At 39.4% G+C, this 21,533-nt stretch overlaps 2 protein-coding genes across 2 annotated transcripts; both read left to right on the top strand.

Annotated features, from left to right (window-relative positions):
• The first annotated feature begins 4,240 nt into the window (after window positions 1–4,240).
• On the top strand, window positions 4,241–14,800 carry pthlhb (parathyroid hormone-like hormone b). The gene is made up of 3 exons (XM_082538590.1): window positions 4,241–4,511; window positions 13,035–13,140; window positions 13,658–14,800. The coding sequence occupies exons 2-3, from the start codon at window positions 13,037–13,039 to the stop codon at window positions 14,052–14,054; spliced, it is 501 nt and encodes a 166-aa protein (XP_082394716.1). The 5' UTR covers window positions 4,241–4,511; window positions 13,035–13,036; the 3' UTR covers window positions 14,055–14,800.
• A 4,182-nt stretch (window positions 14,801–18,982) lies between these two features.
• Window positions 18,983–20,515, top strand: LOC309709768 (galanin receptor 2a). The gene is made up of 2 exons (XM_082538589.1): window positions 18,983–19,019; window positions 19,453–20,515. The coding sequence occupies exon 2, from the start codon at window positions 19,475–19,477 to the stop codon at window positions 20,396–20,398; it is 924 nt and encodes a 307-aa protein (XP_082394715.1). The 5' UTR covers window positions 18,983–19,019; window positions 19,453–19,474; the 3' UTR covers window positions 20,399–20,515.
• The last annotated feature ends 1,018 nt before the right edge of the window (window positions 20,516–21,533 follow it).

Genomic DNA, 21,533 nt, shown 5'->3' with positions numbered 1-21,533 from the left:
CTGGTTCGATGAATCTAGATTTCAGATATTAGGCTCTGAATGTGGGAGAAACAACTTGAGAACATGGATCAATCTTGCCTTGTGTCGCCTTAAACTGGTTCCTTGAACATGAAATCACCAGATCTTAACCCATTAGAGCACCTTTGGAGTGTGGTGGAAGAGAGACACCCATCATGGACGTGCAAGCAACAAATCTGTGACAATGGTGTGATGCTATCATGTAAATATGGAGTAAAATCTCTGAGAAACCTTTCCAGCACCTTGTTGCTGCACAGAAAGATAATCTGAAAAGCATTTTTCTCCTCCCCTTCTTTGTATAACTTCCCTAGTGGCCATTTAGATCCAGCATAAGCTCATTTGATTTTTGACAACACTTCTTGGGAACTGTAACTTAGTCATTATGCATGTATTCAATCCCCTTAATTATCATCTTATTGGAAAGTTTTAAAGCATAATTTGCTCACTAATGTATTATGCCAAGTTTGAACTTTCCTATTCTCTTGTAATGTTGATATCCTCTCATGGACTCTGGGTTTTAAACAGTGTTCAGTGTTCTCTAGTTTTCTTAGAGAAGCAGAAAATTGAGAGGTGAAAACTGAAGCCTGGGAGTGCCGTGCCAGTCACTGTGCCCTGGTGAGAACGAAGCGGGTGGCCTCGCTCGACTCAGGATAAAGCTGTCCAGAGGCTGCCTTCAGCATCCGTGTCTGTCTGCCAAGCACTGCTAGCATGTCCCAGGGCAGGCTGGGAGGACAAGACCGTTCAACAAGGCCTCTACATTGAGTGCAGTCCATTTAAAATAACCTATGGATAAATAAATACAGGACCTAAGTTCACTGTACAGTAATTGGCCAGGAAACCAACAGAGACAAGCTCATTTACAGTAAATGCATCAGCTTTGAGTTGCTGAAGTGCACTTGGCTAAAACTGCATTATAACGATTTGGAAGTTTCAAGTGAAGCATTTTTTTGACGTGTTTAAATATTCACAACGAAATGTCTCAGAAATATTACTCACTGGGAAAACAAAACAGCATTTGTGTGTCACGGCGCAAGTAAATATAGCACCATGTTAAATATAGAAACGTTATAGTGAGTCTTTCTAGATAATGGAAGAGCGACTAACACATCAAGAAAAAGACACATTTTAATAATAAATGATTTCATTTTTATTTTCAAAGACATGCAGAAATGTACAGATCTCTGTCTCTCTCGCTCTGTCTTAAGCACACACACTCACACACACACACATGCATCTGCGCACGACACACACAAAGTGGTTAGTCTGGCCTACCTTGTTGACCCACTGGCTTAGCTGTGGTTACACGCTGGACGCAAAGCACTCATTAATGATTTGAGCCTGCTCTTCGCTTGTGCAAACAAACAGACTCAGCCCATCATTACCGTAACACCATGTGTGTGTGGTCTTCTCCCTCAGACCTCTATTGATTCTTCAATTTTCACAGGGGCTGGGGCAACGCAAAACGGCGTGATTTGTCAAGTGAGTAAAGGACATGGCACATGCTGGCTTGTGGCATGTTATAAAACAGTTCACACACTGGCGGGCGCATTTTTCATCAGCCTCAAATATCGCACAGTAGTTGATGCAGCGGGTAGGGGCGCGTTCCACGGGCAATGCCCCAAGCCACAAAACGTAAAAACACCACAGTAGGTTTAACGTCGCGTGTAAAATGCAATTATAAACCAGGGTGCTTCTCCCTCTCCACCAGCTCCACTTTCTGCCCTCTGACAAAGCTATCTTTACACGGAGAGTCAGTGCAGAGCATATAACTGTAAGCACGGCTGTGTCTGTGATGCTTGGCACCTGGGCAGGAGTTTATGGTAATGTTTTGGGTGATAGGTCAGGGACAGGAGGGTGGTGGTGGTCACTGGTGGTGGCCCTGTGGGGCTTTAAGCCACGTCCAACTGCTCTGGTACCTGCCTCTGAGGTCAGATGAGAGGGGGGCATCAGACATTGAGCATATTGTGGTTTGGAGGTGGGTGAGTAAGGAGTAAGAAGCAAGAAGCCCCCCCTCTTCCCTAGAGCCTCAAGCACAGGGCTACTGCAGAGAGTCAGGCACCTCACCATTAACATCTGCCAAGAGAAAAATGCTAATGTGGTGGGCTCTGCATAAGGCCAGGTCAAAGACTCAAGCTCCGGACTTGTTTTTTTCCCTTTTTGGAATCAGTCTGAATCACATTTAAGTAAACCTTGATCAGGCACGGATTAATCATAAGATGAACAACATTTTAAGTTTTCACTAGAGACAAGCTTTAACACTGAATAGATGAGTGTAAGAACACTTCAGCAATGCCAGGCAGGAATCATTTAATCTTAAAAATACATTTTACAGGCAAAATGTCCAATGGCAGATTTCCTGTCTGAAAAATAATGATTTAATGCACCTATGCTGTAGACTGAGTCTGGACAGCATGCTTTTGTCCTGGCAGGACCTCCCCGACTCACTGTCTCCAGGAGCTTGACATTTATGGTTAACATTTTTTTAAAAAGGAGTTGTAAATAAGAAATCGGCCCCAAAGCATTACCTGAGAAGGATTATTATATATCGGGCAGCAGAAACAGACAAATCTTGCAGCTACTTGCAGATCAAATAAATGTCGGAGGAGGCCGTGTTTGGGTAACCCTGAACAGGAATTAGGTAATGTTCAGGATGTACGCCTCTTAAAGCGTGGAGCAGTGACCCTTCTGTGACATTCTGACTGAACAGGCCATTGTGCATTGTGGGTGAAAGTCTGTATTTGCAGCTGGAAAATAACCCAAAAGCTGTGAATTGATATATGTTATACAATGGAGATTGAGGTGTGAAATACAGTGTTAAACACCCTGAGCTACATTCACAGTATTGTTGGGATCCCGTTTTTTTCAGCGACTGACACAAAGAAATTACAGTAAACATCCATCCATCCATCTGATCACACCTAAAGTCAATTTAGAACCAGCAATTAACCTAACCTCCTGCATATCTTGAGGATGGATGGAGGATGGCAACAAATCCTGAATTTAAAACTTGGGGTGAATTCTGCAAGGCCAAAAACTATGACTATTCCAGCCATTTTCTCCAAAGAGGAACTCTGAACTCTATTACAGCCAAATGGAAAACCAACAAGCTGATCATGTCGTTGCACAATAGCTGCAGACCTTGATCATGTTGGCACATTATAATGAGAGATAAATTAAGCCATATCATTGTCAAACTTTACACAAGGGCTGGGTAATGGGAAGGGTTTATTTAAAAAAAAAATAGTTTTTACGTAAGTTGGAAAAAAATGTATCATATTTGAACCTCTTCAAAGATCAATAACACCACTTTCAAATTATATCATTAAGGCAGACAACAAACTATGAGCTTGTTTAAAATAAAACAAGTCATCCTCCAATCTGGTAAACAAGAACAACTTTAAGATCCCGATGTTGGCTATTTCCTGATATATCAGTATTGACATTTATAATGGCCAATTAATACAAATATTATAAGGTAAAGAAGAGATGCTGTGAGTGTTGATGTTCCGTAATTTTTCCATCAGGGGGCACTCTGTGTTTTCTCTGTTAGCACCACCTGTTTGAAACTCCACAAACACAACAACCAGCTCATCCGAGCAGAGCTGGCCAGTAAATGAGTAGACTTGTGACAATAAACGATTATTTTTTAAACTGCATTGCCTTGTGATCTTAGCAATGGCAAATATTAGGGAAATCTGTGTATGTTTTGTGTGTCTGAAGGAAAAAAAACATCGGCTGATTTTTAAATCACCAAATATCGGTATGAGTCGTAAAAATTCTATATTGTTCTCCTTTCTCCTTGTGTCCATGTGGAGCTGTCTGCGAAATGAGTGTACAGGGACCATCTACAAAGTGAGAGACTGAAAAATGACTTTGCCGGAAAAGATGTCATGTAGTTGGCACTCCCAGACTTCAGTTTTCACCTCTCATATTCTAAAACTTGGATCTTGTCCACACGTGCTTCTTCTTTGCATGATAGAGCTTTACTCTGCCTTTTTGTGAACATTGTCACGGTGAACTGAAAGTGTTCCTGAGCCCATGCAGTGATTTTCATGCCTGATTTTCCACCTTGTCCCTTCCACACAGAGATTTTTCCAGATTCTCAGTATCATTTGATGACATTATGTGCTGTAAATAATAGGGGTGCAACGATATTCGTATCGATATTGAACCGTTCGATACAGTGCTTTCGGTTCGGGATGCATATGTATCGAACAATACAAAATTTGTAATTTATTTTATCAACTTTCCTTCTGACGATGCCGTCTGTGTTGAGCGCTCAGTGAATCTGCGTTCGACTACTCCGCCTAGGCTGCACTGTCGAGCGCAGATCCACTGAGCGCTCAACACAGACAGCATAGTCAGAAGGAAGAGCGCAGGGCAAGCTAGCAAGACAGAAGTTGAGCTCTCCTTGCAACATGGACCTCCCCCACCCTCATTCAGATCTGGCGTTTAGAATTATTTTGGTTTTCATGTGACGTATGACCCTGAAGGTAAGCGAGTCATGGACTAAAGTAAAACAGTATGTTGGATGTGCCATGCAATGCTCAATTACATGGGTGGGAACTAGTGTGTTAGAGCAGTTAGCTCGTTAACGTGTTGGCCGTCTAGCCCCATGCACGGGCGATCGGCGGTAGCTCGTTAACGGAGATTTGCCGTGTTGTGGCGTTAAGGTCATTTCAACGAGATTAACCTGAAAGCACTAGTGGGAACACAACGAATATGACTGCACATTTACGCCGACATCATCCTAGTGCAAAGACAAAAAAAAGCAAGCATGCTACTAACTTTAGCCGAGTCATTTAGACAGCTGTTAGCACATGATTCTCCTTATGCTGCTGAGAATATAGCCCAGAAGAAGCGGATAGTATAGCTTTTATTTTGGAAAGAGACATTTCTCTGTAATAAACTCTCTTTTCCAAAGATGAGTGATTCCTCAATCAGATACAGGGCTTGCAATATCGCTAGCCCGACGTCCTGGGGCTAGCGATTTTTTTCAGTCGGGGTACCAAAATCTATCTCTTCCCTGCCCGTCGGGCTATTGTAGGAAGAAAAAATATATGTCAATGCTTTTGCATTCTTTCGGAAATGTAGCTGGGTAATTATGTCATTGGCATCGGTGAGCCACTGTCAATATGTGACATATTGAAGTCGCGTTTGAATTTGCGCTTGTTTTTTTGCTTTCACTTTGCAATCGTGCGAACTGTGTATAGAGAGCGACAGCACTGATCTGTGAGTGATGATAATTTGCAGAGGTGTGGACTCGAGTCACATGACTTGGACTCGAGTCAGACTCGAGTCATTAATTTTATGACTTTAGACTTGACTTGAAAAAATGTTCTAAGACTTGTGACTTGACTTGGACTTTTACACCAATGACTTGGGACTTGAATTGGACTTGAACCGGTTTACTTGAAAAGACTTGATATTTTACCCCAAATATAAAATTTAACATGCATATTATATAGAGATTGAAAATGTGACGTCATTCACGGGTAGAACCGCAAAGGATTCTGGGAACTCGTGGCAAGCGGTACTAGCGCATGCAGGCTTTCAATTAAAATCGGTTATACAGCGATAAAAAGAAACACAAAAATGTCAAGAAGCTGTTGTATTATTAACTGCAATAGCCGGTCGCATGACAGCCACGGGAAGCCGACGGGTAAAGAGATCGGTTGTTATCGGATTACGTCGTTGAAGAGAAATTGTTCGAGCCATGTTTCCGAAGTAACAAAGACGCGACGGATGGCCTGGATTGCAGCCATTCAAAGATCAAATATAACGTCCCAGAACACTCCAGCTCACAGGTTAGTCTGCTCCAAGCATTTACACGAAGGTCAGTGTTTTTTAGTAGTTAATACGTCATTTTTCTTAACATAATTGGTGATATAGGTTACAAGCAAGTCTGGCGCTGAACAGAAATTGTCGCGCTATGCTCCTTTGTTTATTGTGCATAAATAGTAAATTATCCTGACACAATATTGCGTTTCGCTTCTGTTATTATGGTACATTGACAAAAACATATACTTTTATTCACAGGATAAAACAGGTTTTTTGTATCACTAATTGCCCAGTACGATTACAGCATACAATATTGTTGTCACTGCTACATTTCTGTGATGCTACCAGAAATTATTTCCACTACTAATTAATTACCGTTGAGCTCAAAGGTTATATTAATAAACGGTTAAGGAATGTGTATTTATGACGACAATTTGTGAGACTGGTAAACTTATGATACGTACGATGGTCTTTCGTTCTACACGGTGCATTTCAAGGTCCTGCACCCATCCGTCGGTAAACTGTACCTGGGCTTGTTGCAGTGACCTGAAGTTACTAAACTTCATGAGTGTATGCACTCACTCCAAGAAGCGTATAATTATAAATATGCATATAAATATGCTAAGATGAGATAGTTGACTTCATCTAACTAGCAAATGTTGTCCAGGCTACGTTGGTGATGCAGTTTTTTTTTAATGTGTATGATATTTTTGTCATGCGATTTTAAAGCCGGTCCTACAACCGCATCCAAGAATAACATGCAGCTTATCTCAGAACTGTCGGTGAAAATTATTCTTGGAGCTAGGTTTAATTGAGCTGCATTTTAAAGAGGTGCAATTTCACAATTTGTGTATATTTTCTAAGTTCACTATTTTGTCATGTGTTGAGAAAAACACAGATTTTAAAATTACATGGTCTAATATTTACATTTAGCATAACTGCAACATGCTTTTTTTTCATTTTTTTTAATGACTCGAAAGGACTTGAAATTCAAAGTTTCAGACTTGTGACTTGACTCGGACTTTTACACCAGTGACTTGAGACTCGACTCTGACTTGCCTGACATTACTTGAGACTTGACTTTAGACTTGAGGATAAAGACTTGAGACTTACTTGAGACTTGCAAAACAATGACTTGGTCCCACCTCTGATAATTTGTGCACCAATTCCTCTGACATCGTCTTATTAATCGTTAGCTTACTATGCAAACATGACAAGTGAAATCTCCCGCAGCAAGCTTAAACATGTGAGAGGTTGATCGCGCAGAGAATCGCTGAGCTTATGTGAGTGCGTGTGTAAAAGCAGCAGGATATATATTTCAGTTCTGCTGAGCCAAATAAGACAGGTCAGGGTGAAGAAGTGACAGCCAAAGAAAAGCTTACCACAAAACGGAGAAGTTATGACAAATCAGACTATAAGGCAAAAAGAAAGTGCAGCTTTATGGTTTCATGGACAAAAGAATTTCTGTGGCTGCAATATGACGAGCTAAATAACCAGGGCTGCACATAAGTGGTCCGCAGGTGCGCATTCGCTGTCAAAATAAAAAACACGCACAAGGGTTAGGGTTAAATTTAAAAACTGTACTTTTGAGTTAAAATATATATTTATAATTTTAATAAATGACAAATTAAAAAGGCATGAACATTTTTTTGTATCGAAAAAATATCGAACCGTGACACCAAAGTATCGAACCGAACCGAACCGTGAATTTTGTGTATCGTTGCACCCCTAGTAAATAATTAGGTATTCAAAGTCTTTACTGTTGTATGTTGAGGAACATTATTTGTAGACGCAGTTTTTGTAGACTGGTAAACCACTGCCTGTCTTTACTGTTGAAAAACTAATGTGCACTCTTAATACTTTTCATACTCATGTTACTGACCTGTTCTCAGTTACTCTAATTGGCTGCAAAAATGTTCCCCCAGCTGTTTTATTTTTTTGTAGTACAACTTATTTTCAAGACTTTTGTTGATCCTAACCCAACTTTCTGAGACATGGTGCTGCCATCAAATCCAAAATGACCTTATTTTTCTACATTTTGTTTCCTCTCAATTTAAACATTTGACCAAATGTTGGTTTTGAGATTAGAAAGTCATTGGGTTCCATTTTTATTTACATTTAACACAGTGTGCCAATTTTTTTCTGACATTCTAGAAGCTCAATAATACAGGTCAGGGCAGGGTGGGGGGATTTGGTCAATTTGATGCTTATATTATTAAAATCTCATGATCATACAGTGCAAAAACAATGCATTAAATGTGCCACATCCCTAGGACTTATAAACATGATAGTTACACTTCATATGCATTTTTAAAAGTTCCCCCATTTTAAGTGAGTTTGTTAAAAAAAAAGTAAACTCAACTTAATACAGATTTCATTTTATTCACTAAAGTATGTGCTTGATATTCAAAACCTGCTCTTAAATAAGTGACGATTTAAGCATCAATAAACCACCAAACGCAAAGAAAACAGAGCGGATCAATTTAACATTTTGCCTCAGGAGTACTTGTGAATAAAAATGGGCCCCTGTAGCCGAGCTGATGAAAATAGCTGAAGGTAAAAAGGAATAAAGAGCATTCCTTGGATGACAGTTATGATTGTTAGGTGTGAATGATCTGCAGAAAACTCCTCCAACTTCCCACAATTCGACATTATGAAGCATGCCTAAGATGAACTAACTGAAATGGTCCATACAGAAATTCGCCGTTAAAAAACCATTAAGAGGGGAAAGTAACTCTGCAAAAGTCATTCTTCAAGTGAGGTTTTCCAGGATAACAAACCTGAAGTTCTCATGTGAACAAATGGTCAAACGATCAAAGTCCGGACTGCGTAATAAAGGAACCATTATCAAACACACATTAAAACTTAAAACTTTATTCATTGCAGCTGATTATTGTCACATATTTATATCAAACAAGCTTATACTAAACTACAGATGTTAAAAAGAAATTCTACTGCTTTTATTTTTGCTAAAATGTTTTAATCCCTCTTAAAGAACAAACAGCATTCAGAGTTAAAGACGAACTTTGAGATAGTTATAATATAATAAAGGATGTTGACTGCGATCATAGGGAACTGCTAAAATCAAAATCATACATCCACATGGTGACTCTGAATGCAACTCCACAACAAAAGCAGGAACTGTGACTGCATCTTGAGACAGGATTTATGACCTAATAGGGTGGGCCAGTGCAGGCAATGGGTAAAAAGCATCTAAAAATAGATGATGAACTCTGAATTTAAAGATGAAATGAAGGTGTTTCTGTGAATGCAATGTGTGTCAATGCCGGTTGGTTCCACATTTTTTGAAAGTAGAGTGGGCGGGTGTGTATATGTTCTGTATGTGCGAATGTAAAGTAGGGGCAAAGTGAAAAGGATGAAAAACCGACAGGAATACTGTTCTGTGTTGAGAGTGCAATTTAGCATGAATCAAAAGCAGCTTTCCTGGCTCCTATTCCATATGCTGCAGTCTGCCAGGAAATGGGATTTTTTTCATATTTCTTGTAGGTAAAGTCTTTGCAGAACGGAATCAGATGAGGTATTTTTTCCCTACCAAATGTTTAAGTGTTGGAAGTTTGGGGCAGACTCACTGGCAGGAGAAGAAAGCTAAAATTTGGGAGACAGCAGGGGGGTCCGCCATATATTTGTCCTAGCCCCAAACCCTTTCTGGACACCTTGCTGAACTGAATCATGACTGCTTGTAAAATACAGAGCCCTCTATTAAATAATTTACCACCAACTGGTCTCCAGACTGCCCTGAAGTGATTCTAGTAATCATCACTGCACACAGAAATTATTTATGGTTCCTTTTCATGAGGATAAATGCCAGTTATTCCATCCAGTAAAACAGCAAGCTACAGCAACTACATAAATGACTCAGGATTTTGAATAAACTGTATTTACTGCCTTAGAAATAATATATAAATATTAATAGATGAACAATTGTGGAGTCTGTTCATCGTGTACATTACATTGCATTTTTTTACATAATAAAAAAAAGACTTACATTTAGACTTACATAACCAGCATTTGAATAAGTGCTGGTTATTATTGTAATAAACTGCAGGCACAATGCTGGGTTTCAAAATCCAAATGAAAAGAAAGAAAACCAAATAGTGCGTGACAAAATTCATCAGTAAAGCAATTCAAATATCCCAGCAACCTAAACAATATTTAAGAAAGAAAAGACTAAATCTGGAGTTATGTACAAATTGTCTGACTGTTAGTCAGACAGCTGATGTTATAGGGAAGTCTTTTAAAAGGACCCAAAACACAGGAGACAGAGTAAGAAAACAGAAAGCAACCGTTTTCATTAGCCCAGGTCAAGACTCAGAGACACAAAGTCCAAAAAGCAAGAATATAGAGGGGACCAAACTAGACATAGCTGTAGACAATCAAGACAGTGAGGGAGGGGAGGAAGTAAACTCAACACAGGACACAACTAACTACCAAAGTAAACTTGAATCTAACTCAAAGGACAACTTTTATACACAGACACAGACTCGCTGAACAAAAAGAACACTGAGGAAACAAAGTACAAATAATAGACTTTATAAAACAGTAAGGAGAACACAAACTAAAAGGCTTAAAATACAGGTGTGCATAATATAAACAGGAAAGAACAAAATATGAATAGTAAACTAGATAAATGCTAACAGTATATAGATTTCTAAAATATGCCGATTCCAGATTCGATTAATAAATCAAGAGGCTTTATTTCATTCTGCAAGCAGACGACAAAAATTACATTATGACAAGGGGTCTAATAAAAAATTTAAATATGGATTTCCTATTTAACAACTTTTATTAATATTTATTTTCCATTAGTCTGATTTCAGCTTAGTGTGAGAGTCTTTATGCATACAGCAGTCATTTATGGTCATGGTAGTTTCTCACTTACATGCTTTTACTGCGAGTGCACCTCATCTTGTGGAGTTGAGCTCATAAGTAACCGGCAATAGGATATTAACTGAGGTGACAACAAAACATGGTCACATGTGTAATAAAATCTTCCTGACGAAATGTTACAAACGTAAGCATGGATGAAAGAAGCCAACAGGGAAAGCACCATCTGAACTAGTGAGCCATGCAAACTCCAGGTAAGTCAAAAATTTGCAATCAAACAAAAGTTGTTGGCATAGCAGTGCAAACTTTAAACTAGAGGACCCTTGGCTTTTAGCTTCCTCCATGCTATGTTAACTCTATTGCTAGCATATAGTGATGTGCTTTGTCATAAACATACAGAAACATTAGCCTGCTGTCACAGATACCAGACAAAGCATGCATGATTAAAGATAAAAAACAAGTGACAAAGCTTGTAAAAACAGTAGAGTTCTATTTAGCTCAATACAAATAGCTGTGCCGCATTTAGGACTTTAGCGTGGCACTGGTAGTATGTTTGATAAAACATAAATATATCTGTTTTGTGAGATGTGCAATTATATAAAAATCATCAAATTAAGAAACTATTCCAAAAACTTCTTTGTTTGCATACTGGTCTAGTAAATTATAAATGAATGTAATTTTCACTTATTTTTTAGCCCAGCTTTTCAAATGGTGACAGGAGTTGTAGTTCAAATTAACACTGTAAAACCTGACCCATGAAATAATTGCTAGAAAATTCATATTATTTTGAAACTCTAATGTTACTGAAACTTGGGGCACTTGAAGATTGAATGTCAATTTGTATATTTGAGTTTTAATTTTTTATTATTTTTGCTACATCTGGTATTTCTGCACAATTTATTGCTCACAGTAGCACTGCAAGTGTCTGATTGTGTACATCAGGCTTTTCAGAAAAAACAAAAAACAAAGGTTCAAATATAAGCAATGCATTATATTTAAAAAAGACACTCCTTCTTGCTGCATGCACTTCCACACTTGGGACATGATGCACTGTCTGTCAATGTGAGACTAAAAATACATGCACTTTTAGTCACAGAGGCACCTCTTATGTGAGAGTGCCAAGCTTTAACAAGTGCATTTATTAAATCACTAGGCACTCGAGACTCGGTTCAGCACCTGAATATGCATAGTGAACCTCAGGTTGTATACAGCTGCCTTAATGCAAACCTCAGTAGTCTCATTATGAGCTGAATATGAAAGATACCTCAGAACCCACTGTAACCATTTGGTGGTGAGCTGGTTTGCAGAGGCAGAGTGGAGGTGAACTGAATGGTCTGCAGTGAGAGGCTGTGGGTTGGGTTTCTCTGAGGTTATGGTCATTCTCCCCTGGGAAAGTGGTTAGGCCTGGCTGTTTACTTTGGAGTAACCCTGCCCCTCCCCTTATACCATTCACTCTCTGCTTGGTAACTCGTGATTACCTACACTGGTGCACACCTGTCATTTCTGAGCACCCAATGAAAATATACTAGTAGACTGCATTTTGAAAGTATGGCGAAATTCCATAGAAATTCCTCTAAATATATGTTTATTCATTAGTTTTTTTTCAGTACGCTGTTTGTTGTATGACTGGACTTTGCATCAGTGCCACGTTCATGTCACAGCAGGTGTGAGTGAAGGGTTGGTGGGGAGTGAGAGTGAGGTGAGGGTTGGGAGGTTGGGCAGGGTGTTAGCACTGGACTTAATGGGTAGGGGCTGAGGTAGCGCATGCATCTTCACCCAAAGAGGAGTTTGACTTTCTCTCAGTGCCTGTTCTCACACGGACTCACACAGGCTCACACACAGAGCTCTCAGCTCGGCTCAGCAGCTCTGACTACCGCAGATGATGCTTCAGTGCGACTTCACGTGAGATTACTGCAGGACTGAGCAGAGTTGTGGCTCTGCAGCTGATGGGCTTCTCTTCTTTCTATCTTTATCCCACTTTTATTCGGACACTGGGAAGTTATAAATAGCTTAACACACACTGTTGGGAGGCAAATTAATGGAGTCGACTCGGAGGGGATTTCCCTAGGCTACATTTACACCAATGGATCTGCTCACAAGTTCTGAATGGGCCAAACTGTGTTTGGCACATTAATTTTCACACATCTTTTTTGTGAAATCATTTTTGCAAGAACATCAACACTTAAGAGCTTACGGTTTTTTGGGGGGATTTTCACTGGAAACAAAGTAAGTTTAAATGTTTATATTTTTAGAGGACTGTTTAAAGGCTGTGTGTGTCATTTTTCAGATGAAACGAACTCTACTGAAAAAACAGACACAGTTTAGGATTAATTCATTACTCATTAGAGAGACTGATGATATTCATTGTGTTGCTTACGTTTTTGCCTCAGGGATGTGCTCTATAGTCGTGCTTCATCAGTGGAGTCTGGCTGTGTTCTTGCTGTGCTCTCCGGTGACTCTCGATGGGAGACCAGTTGATGCACTTAGTAGCAGAATGTGAGTTACCTTTGTGATACCTTTAAAAAAATGAAAAAACAAATTCTATGCAAGATCTCGAAAAGCTAGCAATTTAAGAAAAAAATATTTGAGATTTTCTGCAGTTTGAATATTTTAAAGTAAGGCATGGGATGTTTTCTCTGTTTTAGGTCCATATCAAACTCAGATTAGTGACAGCTCTCACACTTGTTTATGCTGCCACCTACTGTATTGAGGTTTCATAAAGCTTGACCTAAAATTTATAATAGCCAACCACTTCTTCTATTAACTTAACACTGAGATGTCAAATAAAATTTAAAGTTGGAACAAAAAAAGTTCTTAAATGACTGACTGAGAATCAGACACTTTATTAATCCCAGAGGAAATGATATATTCCTCTGGGATTAATGTTCAGCAGTAATCTAAGAGATATCAGAGACTGAAACGGATTTCTAATAGTCCACCATGTGGCTTTTTTACTACCTTTGTTTTTGATACAATTTAATCTAACTTTGGCACTTTTTTTTTTTGCTGTAAGGAAGAGGTCAGTAGGCCACGCCCAGCTGATGCATGATAAGGGCCGCACCATACATGAGTACACGCGCCGCATGTGGCTACACGAGCTGCTGGAGGAGGTGCACACGGCTGATGATCGTGCTCCACCTGCACAAAGCAGAACCTCGAGCCAAAGCTTCAGTGGAAACCACCAGAAGCCCTCGGGAGCCACCAAAGATCTCTCTGACAGGTTCAGGCAGGACAGAGTGGGCCCTAACCTCCCTCAGGAGACCAACAAAGCTCAGGCTTATAAGGAGTCACTTAAAGTTGCCACCAAGAGGAAAAAAAAGGTGAGGCTGGGCCGGCGTAGAGAAAACGATAAGAAGAGGAGGCGAGCACGGTCTGTTCTAACAAAGGCGCCACCACGGATGGCTATCTAAAAGCAAAAAATTAAAAAAAACAGTACCCTTTATGTACTGCACTAAGACACTGACGCAGGCTGACTGATGCCTGACAGACTAACGATGCCAGACTCAGTCACTTTATATCTTAACCCTGAGTTTGTGCTTGTATATTAATATTTGGCTTTGTTGTTTGTATTTTTGCTGTAAAACAATCTCACACTTCATTTTAGTTTCATGATAACACCTGCTTAGGTCCATATTTATTTGGAAAATCTTTACAACTCTGCAGCCCTGATATACTTCCAAGCAGTGATATGTTTTGTAGTTTCAGATGTATGCAAGAGCACGGGAGGAAGTATTTATTTCCTATACATGATAACTTCTACAAATAATGCGATGCTGGACACCCTGCTTTTTGTTTGGCTCTGAGTGCTGACCGTTATGGGCCTACACACAACAAACTGGTCAATGAATACATCAGTTCATAATTTATTGTACTTTAAAATGTATATTTATTTTGTGAATGTATTTCAGTGCTGCTGACTAAATCCCATAATGCACTTTAGCTATATCCTGTATATGTTCTTTTGTGGTTGAGATTATGGTTTAGTAATTTTTTTTTCTATGATGGTCCTGCTTTTCTTTCACACTTTAGATAACTCAGCGTACGCTTCATTAAACCCACTTCAATCACTTAACATTGGATTTTTCTTTTACATTAAGCCAGAATCATCTACTGGATAATGTTCTGCACGTGCACTGAGGGCATACTGTATAATTTTCCAGTTATTCAAACATTAAATATGTAGTCCTTAGAGCTATTTTTTTATTCTCTGTGTCTTTATTACCAGGATATATGCAGCTCAAATGGAAAATCTGGCATTAAGAAAGAGCCAAAATGATTTGCTGAGAAAAATTATTCAAACAATTTGATTAATTGGGACTCCTTCTAAAAATAAAGCATTTAATATTTTTAATATTTAATTTTTGACTGTGAGACCAAAATAAAGCAAAAACAAAAAAAAAGAGAAAAAGAAGCGTATAAAGGCACTGATAATTGTGAATTTGTTATTCAAATTATACAAATGTAGAAAATAAGAGAAAATTTAGAAATGGCAAATTACTAAGAGACTAATAATCCTCTAAAACCATGGTTCAAGTCACAGCTCAAGTCTTTAGAGAGGATGAATTAAGAAAAAACATGAAAAAAACATTTTATTTTTAGTTTTTTACCACAGACCTGATCATATGATTATCAGCAAAATATCCCCCTTTAACCAGGCATTGCCAGCTCCTCGTGGGTGTCACACTACAACATTATGATGCAGTGAACTGTGTCGGTCTGTATCACCTAGAAATCCTAAACTCAATGGCCAACTTGTTAGGTAGATATGTTGAGCTACTCACAAATGCAACTATCTAATAAACCAGTCACACCTTGTGTATTTAGCCATGGGCACGATGACCTGAATGACCTGCTAAAGCTCAAGTTTAAGAATGGGGAAGCAAGGTGATTTAAGTGACTCCGAACGTGGCATGGTTGTTGGTGCCAAATAGCCAGGTCTGAATATTTCAAAAACTGATGGTCTACTGGAATTTTCCAACACAAACATCTCTTGGGTTTACAAAGAATAGTCTAAAAAAGAGAAAATACTCACTGAGTGGCAGTTCTCTGGGTAAGAAATGCCTTTTTGATGCCAGAGATCAGAGAATGGTTAGATTGGAAATACACTCACACAGCACCACAAATCAACCTTTGATGAAGCCCACACCAAGTGCTGTGCTAAGAGCAAAAACCCAAGGATAGAAATTACACAACTTCACAAAAACTAGACAATAAAATAGTTGAAAAATGTTGCCTGGTCTGATGAGTCTAGGTTTCTGCTGCAGCATTTGGATGGTAGGACTAGAATCTGGCATTAACAACATGAGAGCATGGCTCCATCAATGGTATCAATGGTTCCAGCTGCTGGTGGTATAATGGTGTTAGGGATATCGTCTTGTCACACTTGAGCCCCTTAGAAATGAAGTGAGCATCACTTGTATCCCACAGCCTGAGTAATGTTACCCAGTAATCGCTTTTTCACAGTGTACCCGTCTTCTAATGGTTGTTCCCAGCAGGATAACTTGCTCAGATCATCTTAAACTGGTTTCTTGAATGTGATCATTAGTTCACTGCACTCACCAGCCTCCACAGTCACCAGATCTCTACCTGCTGGACCACCTTTGGCATGTGATGAAACAGGAGATTCACATCACCAATCTGCAGCAATTGTGTGATGTTGTCATGTCAACGTGGACCAAAATTCCTGAGGAGCATCTTTAACATAAAAAGTTAAGGCAGTTCTGAGAGCAAAAGGGGATCCAACCCATTATAAGTAAACTTGGCGTTCAGTACTCTTTTATATCCTACAGATGTATGTATGCAATATATACATTTTCTGACAACACAAGGGATTATTTGCATCATCAATAACTAATCTGAGCTAGAAAATGCAATTTTTAAGAGCCTATTGTGACCGTGTGTTGCCTTTGAGATCACTACCAAGTTGCTTTTTTTATTTTAACCAGCACTTCAGAATAGAAACATATTCCATGAATTCTGTGAATCATATAAGATTACAACATTGTCTGAAAAAACGTTTATCCAATAACTGATTAATTATTATATTATATTGTTATTATAGTGCTCATAGTAAGTTTTCCCTCAAAGTCTTTGAAAAATAGTTACAAATGCTGTATTATTATCAAGATAAAATAGTACGAATAATAGTAAGTGTAACATTTGGGTCAAAACAGACGTTTAAAATGTTTGCTGAAGGTAGCAGCGTGAAAAACAGTGTTGTTGACTTTCGGCATGAACAGAACACAATGAAGCTGTTAATGTTCCACTTGAGAACACGTGGCACTTTAACAGCCACTGAACGTAAGATACAGACACCGATAATGGAGGGGTTAGCAGATGCATCGACGTCAGCTATCCTGAACTAAGAGCAGCAGTGTACACCATTAGCTAAAATGAGTCATAAAAGCTGTGGAAAGCCTGATAAAGCCACCGTTAGGAGCCTGCAGCTCACACTGAAGAAATCAAACAGTGCAGAGAAAAATTAATATCTATAGACGTGAAAGAACAGAGAACATAATCAATGAGCTAGGTGGGGTTTTTTTTGACATCGCTCACTGGCCATATTATGGGATTAGAAAAACAACAAAACAAGAGAAAACAAAAACAAAACATCAAAAAAACATAATACGAGCAAAAGATGGTTTATAATACACCAAAGACTAGTGGTAAAGAGAGAGGTAAGCACATTTATATTCATGCATTTATCTTTATATTCTCTCAGGTTACATTTGATGTAGAGTTGTCAGTATTTTGCTCCCTCTCTTTGGTCCACACATATAACCAAATGCACACTGCAGGTAAGTACTGGTGAAAAGCTTGTGAAGCTAATGCTAGTTTGTTGCTATCGGGGTGGCTGTAGCTCAGGTGGCAGAGCAGGTCAGCCAATAATCAGAAGGTCGGTGGTTCGATCCCAGGCTGCATCCTGGCTGCATGCCAAATATCCTTGGGCAAGATACTAACCCCATGTTTGCCTACTGGTGGTGGTCAGAGGGCCCGGTGGCGCCTGTGTCCGGCAGCCTCGCCTCTGTCAGTGCGTCCCAGGGCAGCTGTGGCTACAATGTAGCTTGCTATTGCCTATGGGTGAATGACTGAATGTAGTGTGAAGCGCTTTGGGGTCCTATGGACTAGAAAAGCGCTATACAAATGCAGGCCATTTACCATCAAAGACAGGTCGCTGCTGCGCCTACTTACGAAACATAGATAACATAAATCCATCTTTCCCTCTGTTCCTTAGTTGTGGTGGAGTGTTTTATGGGGTAGTGAAGGTGAACTTTGACCTTTTGGTTTTAAAACATTATTATTTTATCATTTTATCCTATTAGAAATTTGTGTAAAATTTTTGTAAGAATTAGAATAAGAACTTGTTTTATGAAGTAAAAATAAAATCTAATCAGTTCATCCTTGAGTCCAAGTGAACATTTGTGATGAATAATAAGAAAATCTCAAGAAAAACATCTCAGGGCTAAGATATCACATTCAAACATAAAACAGTGAAATTGGCACAATATCAGCTTGAACTGCCAAATCTTCGAAAAGCTTTCATTCTGTTGCTTGTGTTCAAGAACAGACGTTTCTAGTTCTAAATAGACTTCTGACAGGAAGTGTTTGGCTCACAGGGCATACGCACTCAGACATTAAACATTTCATATAAATACAGTGAATTGGTTGTGAACTCCTGCAGTAGGCCTACCATCAAGGGTAGGCCTACTGCAGTAGCCCCGTTTTCTTTCTTTTTCATGTTTTAAATGCAAAAGAAATCTTTCCCTCAAGTAAAACTTATCACTATCGTACTGCAAATATCACATTAGTGAAATGATCAACACTTTTGTTTGATTAGAGGTTAAAGAAAAACTGCTACTGTTTACTTTTGCAATGCTCATTGCTGCTGTTGCCACACATCTTATAGGGCATTCACATTTATCAGTGTGTTTATCATCTGCTCAGGTTTACATAGGTGCCTAGTTAGCTTTGATGATTAATTGCCAGACCAGACCTTTTACAAAGCACCTTTTATGTCCCTAAATAGGCCAGTGTTGTCTATTCATGTACTGCTAGACTACAGAGCTTCAAACATCATATAACAAAACTAAGAAACATGAATGCTAACAAAACACGTATGCACTGTATATCACTGATCTCTCCCAGAGTGACCAGAGTCCATTTCTCTTTAAACCTAGTCAACCAGAATCAATCTGGCCCAAGTAATGTTTGCCTTTCTTGCCTTCACATTCAGCGATCACACTTTGTAATGAGTCCTTAGAGGCTCTCACATCTCACAGTTTGTTTTAACGGGATACAAACCAGCAAATGTTTCATTTTACATAATGAGGTTAGTTCACTTGTGGACATGAGCTAATAATGGAGGTACAACAATGGTAAGTAAAAAATGATTAACCTGATGTCTCTTTCCAGTGCTATCACGTCTGAGTTAAACCATATTAATTTGTTTAACACTATATTTAGTGTAAATGTAGATATTTAGTAGCTTTCAGCGTTGTCTTAAAGTGATATTGAAATAAATTTGGCTTGTCAGTAAACAAAAGTGTTGATCAGTACATTTACTCTGCCTTGCATCATATATGTGTTTTGGTATATATGTGTCATTTACTGTGACACGTAGGTCTACACAAGCCTTACAGGTGCCATGTGATGAAGCTGTCACTTGTGTGTTAACATTAAGCAGAGTAAATGTGATATAAACAGGACTTCAGTTTGTTGAGTCATTAATCGGGATTTTATTTCCCTAATTAATTTATTGTTCTTTTTTAACCCAAATCTCAAAATCCAAATGTCATTCTTTTCTGACAGATGATGTCACTCCGATGACAACATGGCTTTTCCCAACACCTATGGGTTAATCTTTGCCTGTACCTGTGGTGTGATCCTGGGCATTGGGCTGTGTGCCAACCTGCTGGTCTTCTCTTTGTTTGCCAAGTACAACACACTGCGTAAGAACCGGCTCGATATCCTTCTGTTCAGCATGACTCTGGCTGACTTCCTAACTCTCCTGCTCATCCCTTTCACACTGCACTCTGCTGTAAGTCACTCCTGGCCTCTTGGTGACATCTCCTGCAAGGTTTACCAGTTCCTGCTAGCCTTCAGTCTGGCAGCTAGCACCTATTCGCTATGCGCTGTGTCCATGACCCGAGCCATGATCATCACCAACCCGTACCAGCCTCCCACCATGGATCTGGTCATTCTTATGTTTGTCTTAGTCTGGGCCCTCAGCTTCTTTATTAGCCTGCCTCTGCGAATGTTTGCTACCAAAAAGAGCATGGGCCCAAACCTGACGAACTTCACCTTCTGCCTTCCAACCATTCATGAGCACCACTACCAAGTGGTCCTAAGCCAGTTTGTACTTTACTACTTTATTCCGATGCTAGTCATTGCATTCAACTATGTCCGTCTGGCTCTGTTTCTCCACAAGAGTCCCGTAATGTCAGTGTCCAGTGCCAAAAACACCCGCAGAGCCTCTGTCATGGTTTTCTTGGCTGCAGCTACCTTCTCAGTGTGCTGGCTGCCTAGTTATGTGCTGGAGCTGTGTGTGTACCTGGGGCTGTATCGCCACAGAGCGGCTTGGGATATATTCCACTTTATCTGTACTGTGCTCCAATACCTGCACCCCTGTGTCAACCCAGTGCTCTATGTGCTGCTGTCTAAGCGCTACCGCCACAGGAGGGCAGCCTGGCTCTTCAGCTGTAACAGGAACAGGGTGCAGCCGCAGGTCACCAGTGTTACCACAGACAGCCTTTAGAGTCAGCTGATTTGTTTGTGAGCTGAAGACACCTTTTTGTTACAGTTACTGTTTGTACAAATCAAAATTTCTGCTGTGTCTGCCATTTTTTTTAGTTGTTGCTGTTGTTGACATTTGTGATTATTTCAGTTTCCCATTCCAAGTGTGCGCTTTAAATATAGAAGTAAGTAGACATCAAAAGTCTATTTTCAGGCGTGACACATCTGCTATGTGCCTTAAAAAGCAGGAGGAATCAGTTTCTGTATCGCTATCTTAATGACGATTTGTCTTTGAAACAATATCCTACTTTATTTTTACAAATGACTGTGATTTCCCATCACCATCGGGGGGGTCAATTTTCTTTCCCCATCATGTTGAAATGTGTTTGAGGATTAATACAGATCTGATTACAATTTATCTGTTTTAACAGAAACACATTCAGAAGAATCATGAGATCACAATCACTAGAGAAACCGTCTGTATTTGTGGTGTAAATGTAAAAATATGTAGAGGTTTTTCAGACTTAATACATCATGAAGCTTGAATGTTTTTGTATCCCTGTTTGGATTTTTTCCTTCACTTTTTTTTAAGAGAAACTTTGTACACAATCTTTCACTGTTACCTTCACTACTTACACACTAAAATTTCAGAATAAAACTAATATGATGACCTCAATTATTCTGTAGTTTTATGTTTTTAACAGTAAATAAACGGATGGATAAAAGGTCAGGACACTGATTGCACACAGTTTGCTTTTTCTTTTGTTTTGCCGCAGTGTTTCTCTTAAATATTTGCTTCTGTTTCTAGGAATATAATAACAAGCCTCATAAAACACGCTGCAGTGTTCAGGTTGCTGTTGTGACAGTACTCCATATCATTCAGAGAGGATCTCATCCTGTGGTTCAAAGCACTCCAGTCTCATCCATCTGGAAAAAAAGTGGAATTTGTAGTCCTTGTTCGGCTCTGATGACCAGCTTTGAGGTGGAGGGCCACTCTAATCAGAACCTGTAGCAGGTGTAGAACTAGCTCGTGTGTGATTAAGGTTACCACCAGAGGCTGCAGTCAAAGATGGTGGGCACTGAGTTCATTGACAGGGTGGGAGACTCACTAGAAACCAGCTGATATTGATACTCATTTTTTTTTGTCATAAAGTACA

This window comes from Aulonocara stuartgranti, assembly GCF_965226115.1.
Source record: "Aulonocara stuartgranti genome assembly, chromosome: 7".
NCBI classification, from domain to species: Eukaryota; Metazoa; Chordata; class Actinopteri; order Cichliformes; family Cichlidae; genus Aulonocara; species Aulonocara stuartgranti.
The sequence above is the reverse complement of the archived record's forward strand: the minus strand, read 5'-3'. Positions and strand labels throughout refer to the sequence as shown.

Excerpts from the sequence above, each read along its gene's own strand:
- pthlhb (XM_082538590.1), top strand. The coding sequence starts at position 13,037 with ATGTGCTCTATAGTCGTGCTTCATCAGTGGAGTCTGGCTGTGTTCTTG. Across the intron at positions 13,141-13,657 it reads GATGCACTTAGTAGCAGAAT|GAAGAGGTCAGTAGGCCACG; the intron begins GTGAGTTACCTT and ends TTTTGCTGTAAG.
- LOC309709768 (XM_082538589.1), top strand. The coding sequence starts at position 19,475 with ATGGCTTTTCCCAACACCTATGGGTTAATCTTTGCCTGTACCTGTGGT.